The 21,304-nt window shown below is 36.1% G+C and overlaps 1 protein-coding gene across 1 annotated transcript; it reads right to left on the bottom strand.

Annotated features, from left to right (window-relative positions):
- Nucleotides 1-589: 589 nt before the first annotated feature.
- Nucleotides 590-20,068, bottom strand: LOC125496615 (probable pectinesterase/pectinesterase inhibitor 25). The gene is made up of 2 exons (XM_048642120.1): nucleotides 19,200-20,068; nucleotides 590-967 (listed from the first exon to the last, which is right to left on the bottom strand). The coding sequence occupies exons 1-2, from the start codon at nucleotides 19,533-19,535 to the stop codon at nucleotides 590-592; spliced, it is 714 nt and encodes a 237-aa protein (XP_048498077.1). The 5' UTR covers nucleotides 19,536-20,068.
- Nucleotides 20,069-21,304: the final 1,236 nt, after the last annotated feature.

The following is a 21,304-nucleotide window of genomic DNA, read 5'->3' as shown; positions in this document are numbered from 1 at the left end:
AACTTTGGGTTAATAAATAATAAACTCGAAACTGACTTAAGTGGATCCTACAAGGTAACAATTAAGTCAATTTGGATCAACAAAATAAAAACCTAGAGCCCCCAAGGGACTCTAGGGTGGCTGGCCAAAGAGGAGTAAGGGGAGGGGATTCCTAACCTAATTATTCCTATAATTAGTTGAGGAAACCAGAAAATATAGAAGTCGGTTTTCTCTGTCTCAAAGTCACGTAATATTAACTCCAAGAAAAGAAGAGTCCTTCTTCATTCCAATTAGCATTGTTGGAGTGTTGATCTGGATTGGTGGACCAAGTAAAGGAATCACAATTGATGTTCTATCTCCGGGACCTTGATGAGCTTTGTGGAATTCATGCATCAAAGGTTATATCTAAACTATTATGTGATCATTGATTGTATATACATGAGATCATGTTTTGAGTGCTTATGAATATGATTCATAATATTCCGCTTATAGTACTTATAATCATTGAATGGGTTGGATGAGTGAAATTTCTCTCGTAATATTACTTTATTTTTATTAGTTAACTAACCAAAATATATAGAACGTTTAATTGAACGGAGGAAATTCCGATCTATTCCCATAAATGACTGATTGATTTAAGCTTACCAAAGGTAGCAGAATTGAAGGTTGTCCAACCATCTATGACGTTTCTGCTTCCGGAAATGACTGTTTGATTAATTCCATCACCTAACAACATTATACCCTTCTTGTGTTTAGAGATAGTTACATACTCCTCGTAATATCCTCTCTTGATATAGATAATGAAATATCCATCTTGCACCCTTGAATTGGTTGGAGCAAATGCGATAGCTTCTTTTATAGTTGTGAAGTTTGCATCTCCATAGTGGCTCACACTCACTACATCCCTTATTTTTATGTTGCTAATATCCAGATCTTGTTTTCCTCTTAAGAAATCTCTTGAAAGGCTTTTGGAACTGTTTTGCAGAAGCTGTCCATAAGAGAGAATAATCAAATATCTATACATATTTGATATTATATATACATTAACGTCACATACGTACCTTTTGTTGTTTAGTTTTAACTTGTAAAATTATTTGAAACAAGTATTTATTAAGATTAACAGATTCGTAACAAACAAGCTTATTAACATGCATGTACGATTGAATAGTCCTCATGAACACCTTTTTGGTGTTTTCTTGGCTTTTTGTTTTGCCTCTAATGCTAAATTAATTGAAAAAAAAAACACATATATGTACAATTTTCTTTGTTAGTTTCTAATTAGATAAAAAAAAATTTACTATCAGGCTTGCCAACACGTTAGTTTATATTATGAAAATTTTATATTTTAAAATATACATCGAGACTCAGCGTCCAACAACAATTTACATAATAAGATTTATTTTCTACTATGTACTAGTACAAGCATGTGATTAAATTTAGAACGTACTAGGAACACTCTTCTCAGCTTATATTTTATAAACTTAATTGAAAATTGATGAATTTAACTTACTTTTATTGAACTTAAGTACCATTTGTTGCCTTAACTTGTTCTTGTTGAACTGAAAATTTTCTTGTAAAGTTAATTTTTTTTTTTTGCATAACTTAAAATAAATTTCAAATATATTTCTGAACAACTAATAATTAACACTAAAAAATATAGGAGATTGAAAAGAATTTTAAATGTATTTTTTTAGTATTTAATAAGATTAATACAATTTGGTTGATAAACATATAATTCAAATAACAAGCATGCATGTATAGGCATATAAGCTCTAGTAAATCTTAAATAATAAAAGAAAAAGACATAAACATGGTTGTAAGTAAAAGTATTTGAATTTTTTCCTTGAATAATGTAAAAGTGGGTTTTAATTCTCAAAATATGCCCAAAAAAAAATCCCTGTGTACCGTCCACGTAGGACGGCACGCGAGAATTCTTTTTTTTTTCAACTTAACTAAAACCGCTGCTTGAAGTAGCGGTTTAAAAAAAATAAATTTTGTGTGTGTGTGTGTGTGTGTGTGTAAACCGCTACTTCAAGTAGCAGTTCATTAATCAAGTAGCGGTTTACTGAAATCCCCAACTCCAGAGTTTGATATGTGCTTGCAACATTTTGCAAGGTAAACCGCTACTCGGAGTAGCGGTTTATATTTATAAACCGCTACTTGAGATATCGTTTTATGTGTATAAACTGCTACTTAAAGTAGCTGTTTATTTTAAAATAAACCGCTACTGTGAGTAGCGGTTTTCGTGGGCAAAAACAAAAAAAAAAAAAAACAGTTTTTCGTGCCGTCCTACGTGGACGGTACGCAAGGAATTTTTTTTTTTGGGCATATTTTGGGAATTAAAACCCGCTTTTGCATTATTCAAGGAAAAAATTCAAAAATATTTTAATTCATGAGTTGCTCAACTTAATTTTAGCTATGATTTTTTTTTTCACTTAACTTAATTTTATTGCACTTATACTTATCGTCGCTTAACTAATTTTTGTTCAATTATTTTAAACTTTTTTTTTAGTTGAACATAATTTATATATCGAAAACTTATTTTAATAAGTTGAGGAAAACATATTTACTTTACATTGACTATATATATTTAAATCAAAACCCCATATCCATTGTTAGAAACTATATTATTGTGTCTGATTTTGGTACTCTTTAGCTCATATAGAAAAAAAAAATCATTACCACATGTTTGCATTTTGAGGTACTAATTATATTTAAACATGCACATCACGACATAAAATACTTTCTTTGTTTTTTAATTGCACCATTTTATTTTTTACGTTTCCTTATATGTTTATTTGAATGTCAATATCTCTAATTGCGTATAAATAAATAAAATTAAAAAAATGATATAAGGTATCCTGACATTGAGAAAAATATAACAACACCCCACTTAACTATGTTTTTTCTTATATAATGATGCGAGATAGCTTAACAAAGTTGATTTATGAATAGTGCTAAAAACAATTTGTGGAAAAAAAAAAGAGTAAATAATGAAAGGTACAACTCTATTGTGATGTATCTATATAAGTTACTTATAATTGTGATTATATTCTTAAACTAAAATAAAATTTTCATATCATCTCTAAAATCCTATATTTTTATATATCAAACTCTCTTCTTAAATAGTTACTCAAGAATTTTATTAATCACAGTTTAAGTGAATCAACATATAAATAATGTAAATGAGGCTTGTTTAGAAGTATATCTTTCAAGCTCATTGTAATTTTAGGGTGAAGTCATACTTGGTTAAGGAGGATGGTCAAATATACTTCCCTTTATTATTATTACATTGTGAAGGACCACTTTACTGAAATTTCTAATTTTCTTTTATTTGGGCCTCTTATAGGCACGATTAGACTAGAAGGGGCCATGTTCTTCTTAGGCTTTGCCCCTGAATTTGTAACGGTGCAAAAGCGTGATAAATATGAAGTATAATAAAGTTATAATTAATTTACTTAAATTTATCATCTCTAATATTATATTGTAAATTACATTCTATTATTATGATGTTATTACTATCAAATATTCTCTTCAATTTCTTAGGATACTAAAATTTTACCCAATTTTGACTTGCACTTTTATCTTTTTTATTTTTAATAGCGATTTGCACTATTATCTTATAATCTATATATACATTTTCCTATCGATCTCCCATATTCTCATTCTATTATGATATTGTTGATGTTAGTATTTCCTTACTGCTTTTTGTTGTTCTCATATTAGGAGAGTTGGGAATACTATTGCCCACATTATTGTGCGTTTAGTAATAATGCTGATGTTATTTGTACTGAAAATTTCCCCCAAACTTAATTACTTTGGGGGGACTTGATATTGCTTAATATGTGCTTCCCACGTTTCCGTTCAAAAAAATATAAAAAAAAGTGCTTTTATAATAATTATGACATGTCATGCTTACTTACCTTGGTCCAAAGGTTCCTTGATTCTATATATATATATACATATACATATATATATATATATATATATATATATATATATATATATATATATACATATATATATATATATATATATATACATATATTGACATCGGGAAAACGTACATTAATAAAACAAAAGCAATTAAATACGAAGTAACGGTATATGTCCCTTCCTGACATGTGTTGCTAGATCGTGAGCCTTTTGAACCTGTAACCGAGAAACCTTGGTAATTCTACACCATACAAATTGCTGGGCGATCAAGCGAATATCACCGAGTGTCCAAGTGATCGAAATGGGAGATGCCAGTGGTTTTAATAAGCTTCGAACGATAATTTCGGAATCAGTGTACAGGGAGATTTGTTGATAACCTTGACCTTGGGCCCAAAGCAAGGCCTGAAGACATGCCTTAGCTTCTGTGAGGAGAGCAGAGTCTGCATGAATACAAGATGCTTCGCCTGTCTGAATCTGATTGTTAACATTCTCAGCCACCCAAGCAATACCAGCCAAGGCCGAAGTAGAAACCCACGACCCATCAACTTGAATTTGTAGTTGTGGGACCCCGCGAAAGGAGGAACCAAAATGTACCATAAAGAATCCTGGTGGTCCAGGTCCTTCGTCGATCATTTGATGAGAAAACATCGGCCTAGCCAGAAATGTTAGATGTTGCTGTCTGACTTGTTGTGTAAGGACATTTAAACTATCTCCATCAGGTGTGATGTTATTAAAAACCAAATTATTCCGACACTGCCCGATTGTCCACAGTGTGGCGATGAAAACCGGAATACGATCCCCCAAATACCCATCCGTACGATATAGATATAAAATCCAAGCAAGAAGCCATTCTCTAAAGGGAACGTAACTAACTGAGTTCGAAATAATACCCAACTAACTGGTCCGCCAGGCAGTAGTAGCTAGGGGGCACGTTCTGAATAGATGTTGGCAGGTCTCGGATTCCAGCGCACAACAAGGACATTCACTCGGGACTGACAGCCCCCGAGCTGAAAGATTAGCAACTGTTGCTAAACTGTTATGCCAAAGTTTCCATAGAAAAATCTTCCACTTAGGCATGATGCGCAATCCCCATAAAATCCGAAAAAATTTCGAATTTAGAGGAGGTGTCATGCTACAGATGTCAATTTGTCGAGAAAGTAAATAGTAGCCAGACTTAGTGGTGTATTTACCCGAAGCTGTGTGAGGCCAATACGGAAGGTCACACTGAGTTGCCAGACTTGGCAATTCTAACCCTCGGATAGCCCCTATCGTCTCTGTAGTGAATAGAGAATTAATTCTGGAAATATTCCAACCTTGCTGATGCGGTAAGATGAGGGACCCAACAGTGACAGAAGCTGATGTTCGTAGTTTTATCCGATCACGGAATATCGGTATTTGACCATTGACCCATCGATTCTGACCTGCCCGTAGAGTTGAATTAGACCCAATTTTCCAAGCATAATTATCAGTAAGGATCCTTTCAGCCTGATTTAAACTTCGCGCTCCCCAAGAGCTCTGTCTTTTAAGGAATGTAACATAGAAATATGCGAATTAGGATGTAGGGAAGTTGATGCAAAGACTTGGCTGACTAGTAACTTCGAATTCCGATGAATACGCCAAACTTTTTTTCATCAGCAATGCACGGTTATGAACCGTAACACTACGTAGTCCGAGTCCCCCAGCACCTTTAGGCATATTCAAAATATCTTTCCGTCGCCAAGCAATTCCTTTCCCTGAAGGTTTAGCCCAAAAAAATCTCGATACCATGGCATCCACCTTATTAGCAATGGTTGTTGGAAGCAAAAACACAGAAAGTATGTGAGCAATTGAAGCAATGAGAACCGAGTTAATAAGAATCAGCTTGCCAGCTTGTGATAAAGGGGTATGACTCCATGCAGTAATACGTTGTGAGATTTTATCCAGTAAATAAGTGAAATGCTGAGTCTTTTTCCCCTGAATATCCACTGGTGTACCAAGATATGTTCCCATAGAACTTGTAGCCTCCAACTTGAGAATACTTTTATACTCAGTGAGCATCCCTTGAGGAATATTAGGGCTAAATTTCACATATGACTTGGTGAGACTTATCATTTGACCCGATATCATGCAGAAACGTGCGAGAAGTCTTGAAACTTTCGTACAAGAATCAGTAGTAGCCTTAAAGAAAAGAAGAGCATCATCAGCAAAAAAAAGATGGGAAATAGGAGGTGCATACCTGTGTGCTTTAATACCATCAAAGTGCCGAATATCCGTGGCTTGTGTTAGCATACGGGACAAGATATCCATACAGAACAAAAACAAGTATGGGGAAATAGGATCCCCCTGCCTTAGACCACAGTGAGGAGTGAAGGCCTCTGAAACCTGTCCATTGACTAGAATTCGATATGTGACAGTAGAGATGCATTGTTGAATCAATCGTAACCAATGTTCAGGAAACCCATATGCTCTGAGAACTCTTAAAAGAAACACCCAGTTAACACGATCATAGGCCTTATTCATGTCTAGTTTAATCCCGCCAGATGGACATTCCCACGGCATGTTTATTGATGACGTGAGTGAGCTCATGACTAATCAAAATGTTCGTCCATATGCCGTCCCGGAATAAAGGCACTTTGATATTCACTGATCAGGTCCTGTAACAATGGCCGTAACCGGTTTACCAAACATTTTGACGCACATTTGTAAATTGTATTGCATAAACTAATCGGCCGAAATTGAGTAACCTCTTCAGGATTAGGACCTTTAGGTAGTAAGATAATAAGCGATTGGTTCCATTCCCTCAAAATGAATCCCGTGGTAAGAAAGCGACTAACCGCCTGGAATACCGGTACCCCTAGCAGGTCCCAATGCGTTTTAAAAAATTCTGCTGTAGAACCGTCTAACCCTGGAGACTTAGCATTCCCAATTCCAAACATGGCATCATGAATTTCTAATTCTGAAAAAGGAAGAAGGAGTTGTTGTTGCTGGATAGCAGAAAGTTGTGGAAGATTTAGTTCCCGAAGCAATAATCCAATATTTTCATCATACGCTGGATCAGGCTCCGTAAAAGTGGAAGGCATGTAAGCCTTTTTAAAATGTCGCAGGATTTCATAGAAATAGCATGAACATCGTCAGTCCAATCACCCTCCGCAGTTTTGAGGAGATAAATGTAAGCCGAACGTTGTTTCTGTTTCAATTTATTAAAAAAGAACTTAGTAGAGAGTTCACCATCCTGAAGAAACTTATCCTTAGAGCGTTGCGACCAGTAAGTATGAGCCAAATTAGCCTGGCGCAGTAACTGTTGTCTTTGACTCATAAAAGCATTTCCTTGCTGAAGATTATCAATAGGCGCAGCATAAGTAGTTAATTGCTGAAATATCCTTCCAATCAATACCCCATACTACCTTGTGATCCAAACACCATCTCTTTAGATCTTGACGTAATAATGAAAGATGTTTGGTAAACAGTACATAGAAGATCCTGCAATGGGGCTTTGCCAAACAGATGTGATAATCTTCGGAATATCTGAATGTGTAAGGCACCAATTTTCAAACTGGTAGGGTCGCCGCCGAGGAATAAATGGTGGCGCTGTCTGGTAAAATATTGCTGAGTGATCAGAATGTAGGATTGGAAAATGTTTCACGTAACTAAGCGGATATTTGTCTATCCATGCTGGCGACCCATATGTACGATCAAGACGCTCTAGAATCAAGCCTGACCCTTCTCGGTTATTTTTCCAAGTAAACCGAGGTCCCACAGAAGGAATATCTTGTAATTCTAAATCATGTTTCCAATTAGTAAAATCCTCCCATCCCCTAATAGTAACATCACCACCTAATTTGTCCTCATAATGATCTAATTGGTTTATATCACCAATAATGAGAAAATCGGGATAGGGAGATAATAATTGGAACAGGTGAGCCCACAACATTGGGCGTAGTTGATGACTCGATTCCCCGTACAAGAACAAAACGTACCATATCATTCCATTATTACCAGAGATTTTACAAAACACGTAGTTACACATAGAACTAAGTACAGTCACATCATAAGGAGCCCAACAAAAAACAACCACTCCTCCACTAGCACCTACAGCATCAACTCCTACTACACTATGGCCTAGTACTATGAAGCAAACCCTGTACATGATGTACTGTAGATTTCGTTTCCTGCAAAAACAAAAACATTGGACGTACTGTAGATGTCAACCAGAGTATATACGGAATTATCGGAGCGTCCCTGGACGTCAAACCCCGACAATTGAGCGAGAGGATATTCATGGAAAGGTGGTGACTGGTCTGGTCAGTCACTACCCTAGGAGAGTCATCTGACAATTTTACCATCAGTGAAAAAACGATCTATCTTATCAGCTTCAGTGTGATGAAGGTGGACTCATCATCATTACCTTTAATGCGCTTGAAAATCCATTTCCCCGCTGGAAGTGGTGGAGAAGTTGCTGCATTGCGCTTTTTCGAAACTTTTGAAGTAACTTCATCACCAGGTTCAACTCCCATTGATCGTGCCATGGACACATCAGTCAATGCCTTAGTCTGAAACCCAGTTGGTGCAAGTGGAGAAGCAAGATTAAATCCACCTTTAGTTTCCCATTGTGCAAGACGTTGTTTTTTACTACTTTTGCTTGCTGAACTTGAGTCCCCTATCAGTTCATCCACCCTATCAATAGAGTAGCTGCGAATATGGTGTTTTCGACCACATATGTCACCCTCTTGGCCGGACGAACGCGGTGGTCGAATAGTGCACCATGCACTAGGCCCGGCCTCATTTGGTGCAGGTGGTTGATTCCATGTCCATCCTTGTTCTACCAAAGCCTCAAGAGTTCCATTCCCATTTAAATCACTCCAAGCACCAGTAGGACTAGTAACAAAATGCTGAGGGTCTCCCCCATCCACACCATCACCCTTACCCGTATCTGTACTAGGTTCCTTGCTAACAACAGCTGCGCGAAAGGTGGTTGGGAGTCTTGTGGTAATACCCAGGTGTCTACGAAAAGGGCGTGGCCCCCGAACTGAACCCTCGGCCGCTGCATGAACACTCGACGGATCACCCCCACCATCGTCGAAGGCTCTTGCTGCACCTTTGTTTGATTTTCCAGCCTTCGAACCGTCCCACAAGTAATATCATCCACACCAACACGCCTCCCCGACAACGCCACCACTTCTTGTGGTTCAGTTTCCTGTTAACACTTTCTACAGAACCCCTGGAAAAGGTCATGGGTGGATTTGTATGTGCATCGGATTCACGGCCTGAAGGATTATTTGGTTGCGAAGGAATGTTAGGTGGTTCAGGCGAAGGTTCGTGTAAACTTGGTGAAACAAAGTTACGTGGCTCATCCTCCGAACTAGAATCTACCATATGAATCTCAACATGCCTCTCGTCAAATATAAAAGGGTCATTTTCCGGAACAAACCTTGCCAAATTTACACGAGCAGTGCGATAAATAAATCGATCAGGTAATCCTTTGAGAATATTTGTGTAAAGCGGAGTCTCAATAGGGCCAAACATTAAAGTCATCCCGTCATGCTCAAACTCCGAAAACCTTCGATGGATAAGATGATGAGCATCATAGGCGGACATAGGACACCTAGCAGTATGATGCCCTACACACCCACATTGCTTACAAAATTTAAAAACCCCTTCATACCTAAAATACACCCACACCACTTCACCATCATCTAAAGGCAAGAAACAACCTGGAACAAGTGGACGAGAAAGATCAACTAATATTTTCGCACGAAGAAAAGCTTCCCTAGTTAACCCAGGCCCCGTATCCTCCACAAAGTCCACCACACCCACATGTGAGAGTATACGGGAAGTCCAATCATGCTCGAGAAATCGCCATGGCAGGTTATGAACTCTCACCCAAATAGTGGCTAAATTAAAGTTGATGGTAGAAGGCACCTGATTAGCCGAACTAGAACGAAAGGTAAGTAATTTACCATCAATAACAGTGGTGTGACAATCAAGTAGTGCATCACGGTCGCGTTGGTCTTGGCACTCGAAAATAAAGTAATCACCTGTTCGAAGCACCCTAATAGAGCCTCGAGTGACCCAGTGATTATTCACTATATTAGTGATGAAGCTCGTAGTAGGTGGCGCATAGTCAAAAAACCGCCCAACAACGGAGTGATTCCACTCAATATTCGGTAATCGCGGTGGTTGGGACGATGGTTGTGGAACGAAAACACCCATGCGTTTGTGTATGGAACGAATGGGAAGATTTTCAGTTTCCGTTGTTTGGGTTCCAGAACTCATTTTAAGGTTATATATAGGTTTGCAAGAAAAATAACAGTAAAGATGAAACAGTGAATATTTTTAGATTTGGGTGAGTAAATAAACACGAACACTGATAATATGAAGCAAAAAACGAAGGCAAACCTGGATGAGAATTACCACTCACCGCCACGAAGCCACACCGAATTCATGCATGCTGCCAGATGTTGAGCAACGAAGCAAGAAAATGGGAAAAAGCGGCTGAAGACCGAAGAAATGAGAAAGGCGCTGAAGACCGAAGAAACTTTGCACCAAAGGAATGCAATCCAGCTGGCTCACAATTCTTAGTGAGAGACGCTCTCAATTTTTAGTGAGAGAAAGTCACGAAACTTCACGAAAACTGGAAGTATGATCTTGATTCTATATATTAGGTACAAAAGATTGGACAAATGCTACAGTGTTGATTGGCTAATAATATTTTGTGAAGTTATTATATATAATTCTAATGATAATAGGTTGGTATTTACGTTGATAATAAGTGGTGATAATGATAGCTAATTTTTACATGTACTTTGGTAAAAAATATATCATGCCAACGTCTACGAAGATGAAACTTCGTCAACTTTGTCTCTTGACATGTGTTTTTGTTCACAACTTTCAATACTACTCAATAGAGCCTCTACATTGCTATAAAATTGTAAGAAAAAATAGGTATTTGAGAATGAACCAACAATACTATAAACAAGGAGATAAGACTTGTCTTTAGAAAACTACCTATATAATCGTATGTAATGATCAAAACCATTGATTATCGTCTGCCAAATAGGAATGAAACGATAAATGTATGTAAGACATTTGAAAATTTGCAAAAAAGAATTCTGATATTTATATGCTTTTGGAAGTTCCTTGAGGTAACCATTTCTAACTTCCCTAACTTCCAGGACAACTACCAAGGCAAAATGCATGATTTAGGATTTACGTTCCTTTTTAATACTTGCAAACAAATGCAAATTCCCCAGATGATGGATGGTGTCATCATGATAAAGACCATCAATCTAGAATTAGCAATTACTTAACAATAAACAAACTTGTTATTTTCAAATGGTTTCCTTAAGAAAGTTTTTACCCTAATAGCTCCAAATATTTTATTTATGTAAGGTCTATGTAGAAATATAGGATAGCAACGGCTATTTTATTTAGTTTTGTTTTTAGTAGTAATGAGCTTTGTCTTTTAGTGGTTATGAGGTGTCATCTTTCTATTGTATGCTGCTCCTTATAAAAGGAATGTAAGGAAATCTGTTTAGGGTTGAGAGCCCACAAATGATTGTGCCTCCATTAAAATTTATTCAGTTAGCTGCCTACTTTCTTCATGGTATCAGAGCAAACTAGGTTTGTTCTTTCAAAAATCGTTTTTTTTCTGAAATCCTTACTTAAAACCTTCTTATTCTGTTGATTTCAAAACCAGAAATTTTTGTTCTTAATCTTTCTTTTCAAAAACTGGAAATACAAGGTGAGATTGTTGACATCAGCCTTGAGCTTAAAAATCTTTTCCTTATGACAGAAAAGCAAGTAGTTCCTTATTCAGATGTTTACTATCTTGGAAGTTCTGATAACTCAGTTACTGCTTTGTCTAGTGTTGTCTTCAATGGCAACAATTATTTGCCTTGGAGTAGAAGTATTAAAATGGCTCTCGGAGCTAAAAATAAGCTTGGTTTTATTGATGGTAAGGTTCCTAAACCTCCATCCAATTCTGAAGATTTAAACAAATGGATGAGAAATGATTACATGTTGAGATGCTGGTTTTTTGCTTCTGTAACCCCTGATATAGCTGATCAACTTATCCTTAGTGAGTCAGCTAAGCATTTTTGGGATGAACTTGTTGAAAGATATGGTCAAACTAATGCCCCCCAGTTATATTCTATAAAGAAGGAGGTAACTGGATTAATGCAGAATGATTTGAGTATTGCAGATTACTATGGTAAGCTTAAGAGATATTGGGATGAGCTGAATAGTTTGGATGGGATTCCAGATTGTGACTGTGGGACTGTGCAGAAATGCACTTGTCAGTTTGTTAAAAAAATAATACAAAGAGAAGCTAAGGGTAGGATGATTGATTTTCTTATGGGGTTGAACTCCAAATATGACAACCTCAAAGAAAACATACTAGCCATGGACCCTCTTCCCAGCATTAACAAAGCTTTCCAACTGGTGCAGCAAGCTGAAAAGCAAAAGGAGATCTCTCAGAACCTTGAGAGTTCTATTCAAGCAAGTGCTCTTTCTGTTACTAAGAATGGAAATGGAGGAGGCCACTTCAATAGAAGAAATCCTCAGTTCCAAAGAAGAGAAACAAGAGAAGAAAGAATGAAGAAATATTTTTGTGAACATTGCAAGATGAAGGGTCACACAAAATAAGGGTGTTTCGAGATTAATGGATATCCTGAGTGGTTTAAAAATCCATCTCAGAATACATCTCAGAGAGGTAAGAAAAATAATACTTATGCTGGGAATGTTACTGCAGGGAAGGAAGAACAAAAAATGCAGGAAGATCCTCTGGATAATGGTGGTCAAAAGGACAGCAATATGGTGAATGCTGTGGTTGAACAGGTGCTGAAGGTCTTGTCTCTCAAACAAAATGAAGGTAGTAGCAATTCAGTAAGCAATTTTGCAGGTATGATTTCTTCAAATAATGCACAGTCTTACTATGAATTGCTAGGAAAAGAATCGTGGATAATTGATTCAGGGGCTTCAGAACATATGGTGTGTGATGATAGTTTTTTCTTTGAAAGAAGAAAATTAAATAAGAGTCTTCATGTTGGGTTGCCCGATGGGACAACTAGAGAAGTCCTAAAAATAGGGTCTATAAAGCTAGGACCTAAAATGATTCTAAGGAATGTGTTGTTTGTTCCCCAATTTAAGCACAATTTGCTTTCTGTTGCCAGACTAATGCAACAGAACAAATTGAAAGTTATTTTTTCTGATGATAAGTGTCTATTTCAGGACCTTTCTGATGGTAGAACACTAGGAGAAGGGAGGAGGCTTGATGGTATATACAAACTTGACATTGAAGCTAAAGATTGCAAGAAATATGAACAACTGACTGAAACTTTTCCCATGATGAACTGTAATAAAGTTAGTATTAACACAAAAAGAAAACATGATGTAATGTTAATGCATCACAGGTTGGGTCATACTTCTCTATCTAAACTCAAACATGTTTCTCAATGTGATTGCAATGGTTTGGATGAATTATTTTGTGATACTTGTTGTCTTGCTAAACACCATAGGCTGCCCTTTCCTATTAGTCATTCCATTGCTGCACACATGTTTGATTTGATACATGTAGACTTATGGGGACCCTATAGAGTCCAAGCTCTCACAGGAGGGAGATATTTCCTCACCATCTTAGATGACTTCTCAAGAGTCACATGGACTTACTTAATTGACAGTAAAGAACAGGTCAAAAATGTGTTATTAAAGTTCTTTGCTTATATTGAAAATCATTTCAAAACCTCAGTAAAGACCATTAGAACTGATAATGGTACTGAGGTAGTTCAAGAAGAATGTGGAAAGATATTTGCTGAAAAGGGAATCTTTCATCAGAAAAGTGCTCCTAGAACTCCCCAACAAAATGGGAGAGTTGAAAGGAAGCACAAACACTTAGCAGAAACTGCAAGGGCCATTAAGATTCATGCTGCCTTACCAAGCAAATTTTGGGGTGAGTGCATTTTAGCTGCCACTCACATTATTAATTTAATGCCTAGTTCTGTTTTGAAATGGAAAACTCCTTATGAGAAGTTAATGAAAAAAACCCCAGATTACAGTTTTCTTAGAGTAATTGGTTGCTTATGTTATGCAACCAATGCTCACACAAAAGGAGACAAATTTGCTCTTAAAGCTAAAAGATGCATCTTGTTAGGATATCCATGTGGTCAAAAGGCCTACAGATTGTATGATCTGGAAAGTCATAAAATTCTTGTATGCAGAGATGTGATTTTCAAGGAAAATGTTTTTCCTTTTAAATCAAATTCAGAACATCAGCAGATTAATGCTTTACAGCAGACACAATCTTCTCAATTCACTCTTGAAGAAGAAATTCCCACAGTTCATGTGGAACCTGAAGTTCATGATGATCAAATGCACCCTGCTGATATAGAAGGATCTGAAGATGAGAGAGTTGATGCTGATCCCCAAACTGAAGTCATTCCTGCCCCTGTTAGAAGATCTGAGAGACAAAGGAAGATCCCTTCCAAATATGATGATTACATTCTTGAGACTCAAGGAAAGGCTCCTGTTGATATAGCTGCAAACATGATTGTTACTACTCTGAACAGTCAGCAATATTATGATGGAGAATACATGGCATCTCTCAATAATGTGTTCAAAGTAAAGGAACCCACTTCTTATCTTGAAGCTTCACAAGATGATAGGTGGAGAAGAGCAATGCAGGAAGAATTAGATGCATTAGAAAGGAATGGAACTTGGGAAGTTGTTTCTCTCCCAGAAGGTCAAAGAGCTCTTGATAGTAAGTGGGTATACAAGGTTAAATTCAGACCAAATGGAGAAATAGAGAGATACAAGGCAAGGTTAGTAGCAAGGGGAGATAAACAGATAAAAGGAAAAGATTATAAGGCCACTTTTTCTCCTGTAGCAAAATTTGCTACTGTGAGAACTATGATAGCTCTTGCTACAAAAAGAGATTGGCCATTGTCTCAATTAGACATAAACAATGCCTTTCTTCATGGTCACTTAGAGGAAGAAGTCTACTTGAAGATTCCTAATGGATATTCTCATGAAAAGGGATCTGGAAAAGTATGTAGGCTAAAGAAGAGTTTATACGGTTTAAAACAAGCATCAAGGCAATGGAACATTGAGCTTCGAAATTTTCTCAAAGGGCTGGGTTATAAACAGTGTGCTAGGGATAGTTCAGTTTTCTCTAAGCACACTAATGGTCTGATTAGCATAGCTCTTGTTTATGTTGATGACCTTTTACTTACAGGTGACAATGTTACAGAACTAAACTCTCTCAAATGTTCCTTGGATGCTGCTTTTACCATCAAGGATTTGGGAGAATTAAGATATTTTCTTGGGATAGAGGTGGCTAGAGGAGATCAAGGGACCCTCATTAATCAAAGAAAATATACTCAAGATTTAATTCTTGACACAGGTTTGCAGCACTGTACTAATGTGTATTTTCCCTTCCCTAAGGGAATAAAACTCAGCACTGATGAGGGAGAAATCTTAGAAGATCCTGAATTATACAGAAGCTTGATTGGAAGACTTCTGTATCTTAACCTTTCTAGACCTGATATTTCTTTTTCTGTACAGCAACTCAGTCAATTTATGAGTTTGCCAAGAAAACCTCATCTTATGGCTGCTCTTCATGTTGTAAAATATTTGAAGAGTACCCAGAATTATGGTTTATTTTATCCAAAAGCAGGAGGAGATGATCTTGTTGCATATTGTGATGCTGATTGGGGTACCTGCCCTTTCTCAGGGAGATCCCTCACTGGATATTGCATCTTCTTAGGAGGATGCCTTGTTTCCTGGAAAACAAAGAAGCAAAAGGTCACATCCAAATCTTCTTGCGAGGCAGAATTAAGGAGTATGTCCATGACTACTGCTGAAATTGCTTGGATCACTGGTTTGTTCCAAGACTTACAGCAATCATTCACACAACCAGTTGTGCTTCATTGTGACAATATTTCTGCACAACACATTGCTCAGAATGAAGTTTTTCATGAGCGCACCAAACACCTCAAACTTGATTGCTACTACATTCGAGAAAATATTGAAGCTGGTTTGATAACTACTGCTCATGTCAAGTCCTCTCTTCAAATTGCAGATGTCTTAACTAAATCTCTTACTGCAGCTCAACATTGTTTCTTAAGCTCCAAGTTAGGACTTGTTTCTGTTTCTCAAGTCCAACTTGCAAGGGGGATGTAGAAATATAGGATAGCAACGGCTATTTTATTTAGTTTTGTTTTTAGTAGTAATGAGCTTTGTCTTTTAGTGGTTATGAGGTGTCATCTTTCTATTGTATGCTGCTCCTTATAAAAGGAATGTAAGGAAATCTGTTTAGGGTTGAGAGCCCACAAATGATTGTGCCTCCATTAAAATTTATTCAGTTAGCTGCCTACTTTCTTCAGTCTATATATAGCATCTATGATGATATCATCACTAAGGATATGTTAACACATGTTTAGAAATTGTCTATTAGAGAAGATGTACACATCACAGATATAAATTTGAGGAAGAGTTTTCGTACGTCAATATTTTAGCATTTTCATGCATGCAGTAAAATATATATTTTTGTGCATGCATGGGCAAAATTAGCATGAAAAGTTGAATGAAGGTGACATTACTGACATCACTCATGCACTCTCATGCATGGTGTACCTTTGGACGGCATGCACAGATGAGGCAATAAATGTTGAAATCCATGGAGTCCTTAAAATATAGGGGTGGAGCCGTGGAGGGAGGCGCCATTAATGAATCCTCCAGCCCATAAAACTCTCAGCACCTTGGTACCATATCAAAGTTAGTTAACCTGATTAATTTAGTAGTACGTTACTTCTCATTGTCATCAACAGATATAGACTCAATCTAGATTACATTTATATGCAAATTTTCTAATAGGTTTTATCGTTTACAAAATCTATTTCCAATACTTCAATTTTAGCCTTTCCTGACTAACTATACATTTTTTAATTCAATCATTATAAATCCTATGTGACATACAACTAATTATTGATTAATTAATAAAATATTTTTTATTTGATTCAGGCCGAGAATTCCCACCTTTTTTCGAATACTCAGAGAACTTTTAGCACCATGTAATATAAGCGTCGCATGGAAAAAAATTTGTTATCTTATTAATCAACGGAATACTTTTTAATTAGTTTAGAAAGCATTATTCCAACTATTATAGCCTTTTATCCATAATCTATACAAATATATTAGAAATTGCATAGTATAGGGTTTGATCCCGACACCTCAAGTACATATACTAAAGTCTTAACCACTATGCTAAGTTGTATTTAGTGTTATTATCATAAAGTATTATATTAATAAATGAATTTTTTCTTACCCAGAGCATAGCCCCGGCCTAATAACTAGTTTGATATTAAAAGACATGGGCGACCTATATATATTTAAGTAGAGTATCTTGAATAGATATATAGCCTTAAAAAACTAGAGTTTGTCTTGAAGACACCGCCTATTTTTAAATTAAAATTAGGCAATAGTAAGCTCGATATTAAAAAGAGAATCAATCCAATAGTGACTAGGTTAATTTCTTTCGGTGACTAGATTAATCTATTTAGTGACTAGGGGCATATTCTCCCCAGTTTATTTTCAGTTCAATTCAATTCAGTTCAGTTCATTTGCAATCAGTTCAGTCCAGTTCAGTTCAATTCAGTTACAATCAGTTCAATTCAGTTCAGTTACAATATGTTCAGTTCAATTCAGTTTTTTTATGTCGAAAAGAACATGCCCTATGTCTACTTTTATATTAAAACTAGACCGTCTCTTTTAATAATTTTTGAAAAAACTATATGTTAGATAATTCCAAGAGAGTTCTTTCATCACATCCGGGTGTACTATATTCATGGTATGTCCTAGATTAATTTTTGTTCATTTGCTCATTTGAACTCTTTTTTTTAGTATATTTTACTTATTTGGATGATCTCAAATAAGTAATGAACCGAAAATAGTCTTAGATATACCATACTCACTGTATACCCGGTATGTAATAAATTTTTTTATTCAACGAACATTTATCCTGCGTATCTCTTGGGTTCCACAAACTTCTAGTTAATTTATGCGCTTTTTTTTTTTTTTTGTTTTGTTTTTTCATTGACTTTTACATTTTCCCTACTTTTTCCGCGTCAACCGCACTACATAGAGCTTTTTTAATTCTTCAATTTCTTAATTCCGTTTACTATTTTTGTTAAACAAATGATTCTTTCTCCTACAAAAAGACGAATTTTCCCGAAAAGCTGTATGGTTCCTCTCCCTCTTTTCATTGGTATTTATGTTGTATTGCTTTAATTAGATAGAAGTCTCTCAATCTATATAGTACGCCTTCTATTTCGAAATATAGTTTCTATTTTTCTTTTTTCGCAGTAATTTATGCAATTAGAATTTAAGAGAGATAGTAAAAAAATTATTTATTTAAATAAATATTATATAGGAAAAGATTATTTTAGGAGAGAGAATGGAGAATAATTGGTGAAAGATCATTAATTGTAACATTTTGGTTGAATAAGCAAAGGAACAAAACAAAATTCAAGAAGCAAATAAATGATGGGACACAATTTTTTGTAACATTTTGGTTGAATAAACAAAGGAACAAAACAAAATTCAAGAAGCAAATAAATGATGGGACACGATTTTTCTAAAAAAATTATGGGAAAAATGTGGAACTAAATATGGAAATGAGAACAATATTTTGAGACATTCAAAATAAAAATGAGAACTATATTTTAAGACGGAGGAAGTATATAGTAATGCTTACCTCACTTCAAAAAAATTGTACTCTCATTTTTTATTAATGTTCCTAATTTGATTTATACATTTATCAAGACACAATTTTTATTATAATATAGTAGTATGTAATTATGTATTGATAGAAATTTAATATTATTAAAATACTCATTGTAACGATATATTATACCACAGTTCGCCCATCATTATGTAGTTTCAATATGTACCAAGTACATAATGTACATAATAACAAAACGAAGGGCGTATTTTGTTTAGAAGATTTAGATAAAAACCTTTACAAGATAACAAACATCAAGTATGCTCATTTTAGTTATCAAAGACCTTGAATCTAATGGTATATCTTTTTATTTAATGTTCAAATGTTAGTGGAAGCAAAACTTCAATATTATTCGAGGAGGGATAAACTTGTTAAGTCTCTGAATGAGTGACTTTGTGCGAAGGCTAACACACAAAAATTCATGTTATCATAATTTGTCGAAAGGGGGGAAAAAAATGCTCATTTCAGTTAAATTACAGATTTAATTAAGTGATAATAAGATGACGAAGCCCACTTATAAGTTAAAACTTACTTTGATAATTTTGAAGCGGGGTAGCCAAGACTGGTCCGAATCTTTTAGAACCCGGCCCACAAAATCGGATTGATGTCTCTTACGGTGGGCCCGGGCCGGGGTAAGCGTCTGGATAACAATCCCAAGAGAAGCACTATACAATCCACTCCCATTAACAACAGGAGCATGCAATGTACTTAACAAAGCACCATCCCAACCCCCATTCTCCTTGATCCCATCATAACAAGTCTGTTGATTAGTCACCACCCCACTCAACAAAGCCTCAACTCGTCCCACCAACTCAGCGGACGACGACGTCTTCTCGACAACTCGTCGTCGTCGTCTCAACTCATGCATGATACTCTTCAGGTAGTCCACATTGAGCTCAAAGAGCTGCGCACAATCAGCAACCGCCCTGTCGGCGGGGGGGGGGGGGAGTGGGTGGTAAGATGGTGGTTGATAAGTTTAGAGAGTTTCGAAGCATGCTTAAGACACTGTTTGATGGAGAATTTGGATGGTGATGATGATGAGGATTTTTTGAAAGCGGAGAGCATCCAACGGCAGAGTTTTGGGTAAGGGGTGGACTTGCATGCAGTGGATGAAGGGGAGTGTGAGGAGGAGGAGAGAGAAACATAGAGGAAGAAGAGGAGAAGGAAAAGATAGAGGATTGTTGTTTTACAGCTCTTTGTTTTTGTTGTTGTTGACATTATTGTGTGTTGATTTGTGAAGGAAAAGGAAGGAATTATGAAGGTACTTTTAAGAGAGAATGAGAGATCTACTGTATTTTTTTTTTGACAGGTGAGATCTACTGTTTTTGGATGACATAATACATAACTTCCATTGAATGCTATTTACGTGAATGACGTATAAATCAAGCAAGTAAAAGAAAGTTTGCCTTGATATAATCTTGTTTTGTAAATGGTAATTGTTTTATAGTACAATTTGCTTTGTATGACAACTTGTATTTTGATGTGTGAGATGCACGCACTTTGTTTTAGTGTCAATTGTGGAGCAAAAACTTGATCAGATAGAGCAATTCATTGTTGATGCTAAAATTTGCCTCTTACGACAGAATTGAAGTTAGGGACGATTTAACCAGATTATGAATGTGATAATGCAAGGAATGAATGCAAAGGGGATTGATGAACACACAGAAATGGTGACGCGGAAAACCCCAATGAAGGTGGGTAAAAGTCGCGGGTGGAGATGGTTCCACCAATCTACTATCAGTGATTGTTGTTCCAGATGAGCGACAGTCGTTACAGCTTAAATTTTGATCTAAGTACAAATGTATAATGTAAATTGGAATAGTGAATAGTTCTTTCTTTTGTATGCTTTTTGTATCAAATATGCCGTATCTTTACCTTTGGCTTTTTCTGCTTAAATACTCTATTACTCCACTAAGAGTTTACAATGGTAATTTCCCTTCATTGTAGGAGATTCTCCTTACTAAGCTCAACTAACAAAATCCACCTCCTAGCTTTGTGCAACAGATTTCCCATAACGGCATTATTATTCACTACTACATTAAAAGGCAAAGGCAACACATAAAAACCATTGCAATAGGCCCAAAAGTCGTTGTAGTAGACCTATTACAACGGTTTTGAACCGTCGCATTTGGAGGCGTTGCAATAGGCCTAGTGCAACGATTTTTGGGACCTATTGCAACGACTTGATCAACCGTTGCTCTAGACCAATCTTTTATGCAACGGTTGTGTGAGTCATTTTTTCATGTAGATTATGCGACGATTAGGCTATTGCAACGCCCATTATCAAAAGCTATTGTAATGTCCATCAACAAAAGCTATTGCAACGCCTATCAACAAAAGCTATTGCAGCTACTCCAAGCTATTATGTATTTGTGACGAAAGATTAAGTCGCTCCAAAAGCTTAAAATAGTTGTCATGTTTGCATTAAAATTCCTCAAACTAATAAATTTATAAGAGTACTACAATCATGACTAAAATCTTATTAATTAATATCAACAAAATGTATTAAATCAAACCAAACTAAATAATTGTTTACCATACCACAAAATATTTCTAGCATATACATCCCTAATTCCCTTCCAAATACTGCCTACAAGCACCATTACAATATATAGCTAGCTAGATCCAACCACCAAT

The sequence above is a fragment of the Beta vulgaris genome, chromosome 4 (genome assembly GCF_026745355.1).
Source record: "Beta vulgaris subsp. vulgaris cultivar EL10 chromosome 4, EL10.2, whole genome shotgun sequence".
NCBI classification, from domain to species: Eukaryota; Viridiplantae; Streptophyta; class Magnoliopsida; order Caryophyllales; family Amaranthaceae; genus Beta; species Beta vulgaris.
This window is presented reverse-complemented; position numbering and strand designations above follow the sequence as displayed.

Coding starts and splice junctions, on each gene's coding strand:
- LOC125496615 (XM_048642120.1), bottom strand. CDS start 19,535: ATGCATGAGTTGAGACGACGACGACGAGTTGTCGAGAAGACGTCGTCG. Junction 968..19,199: donor CCCGCTTCAAAATTATCAAA/GTAAGTTTTAAC, acceptor TCTTATGGACAG/CTTCTGCAAAACAGTTCCAA.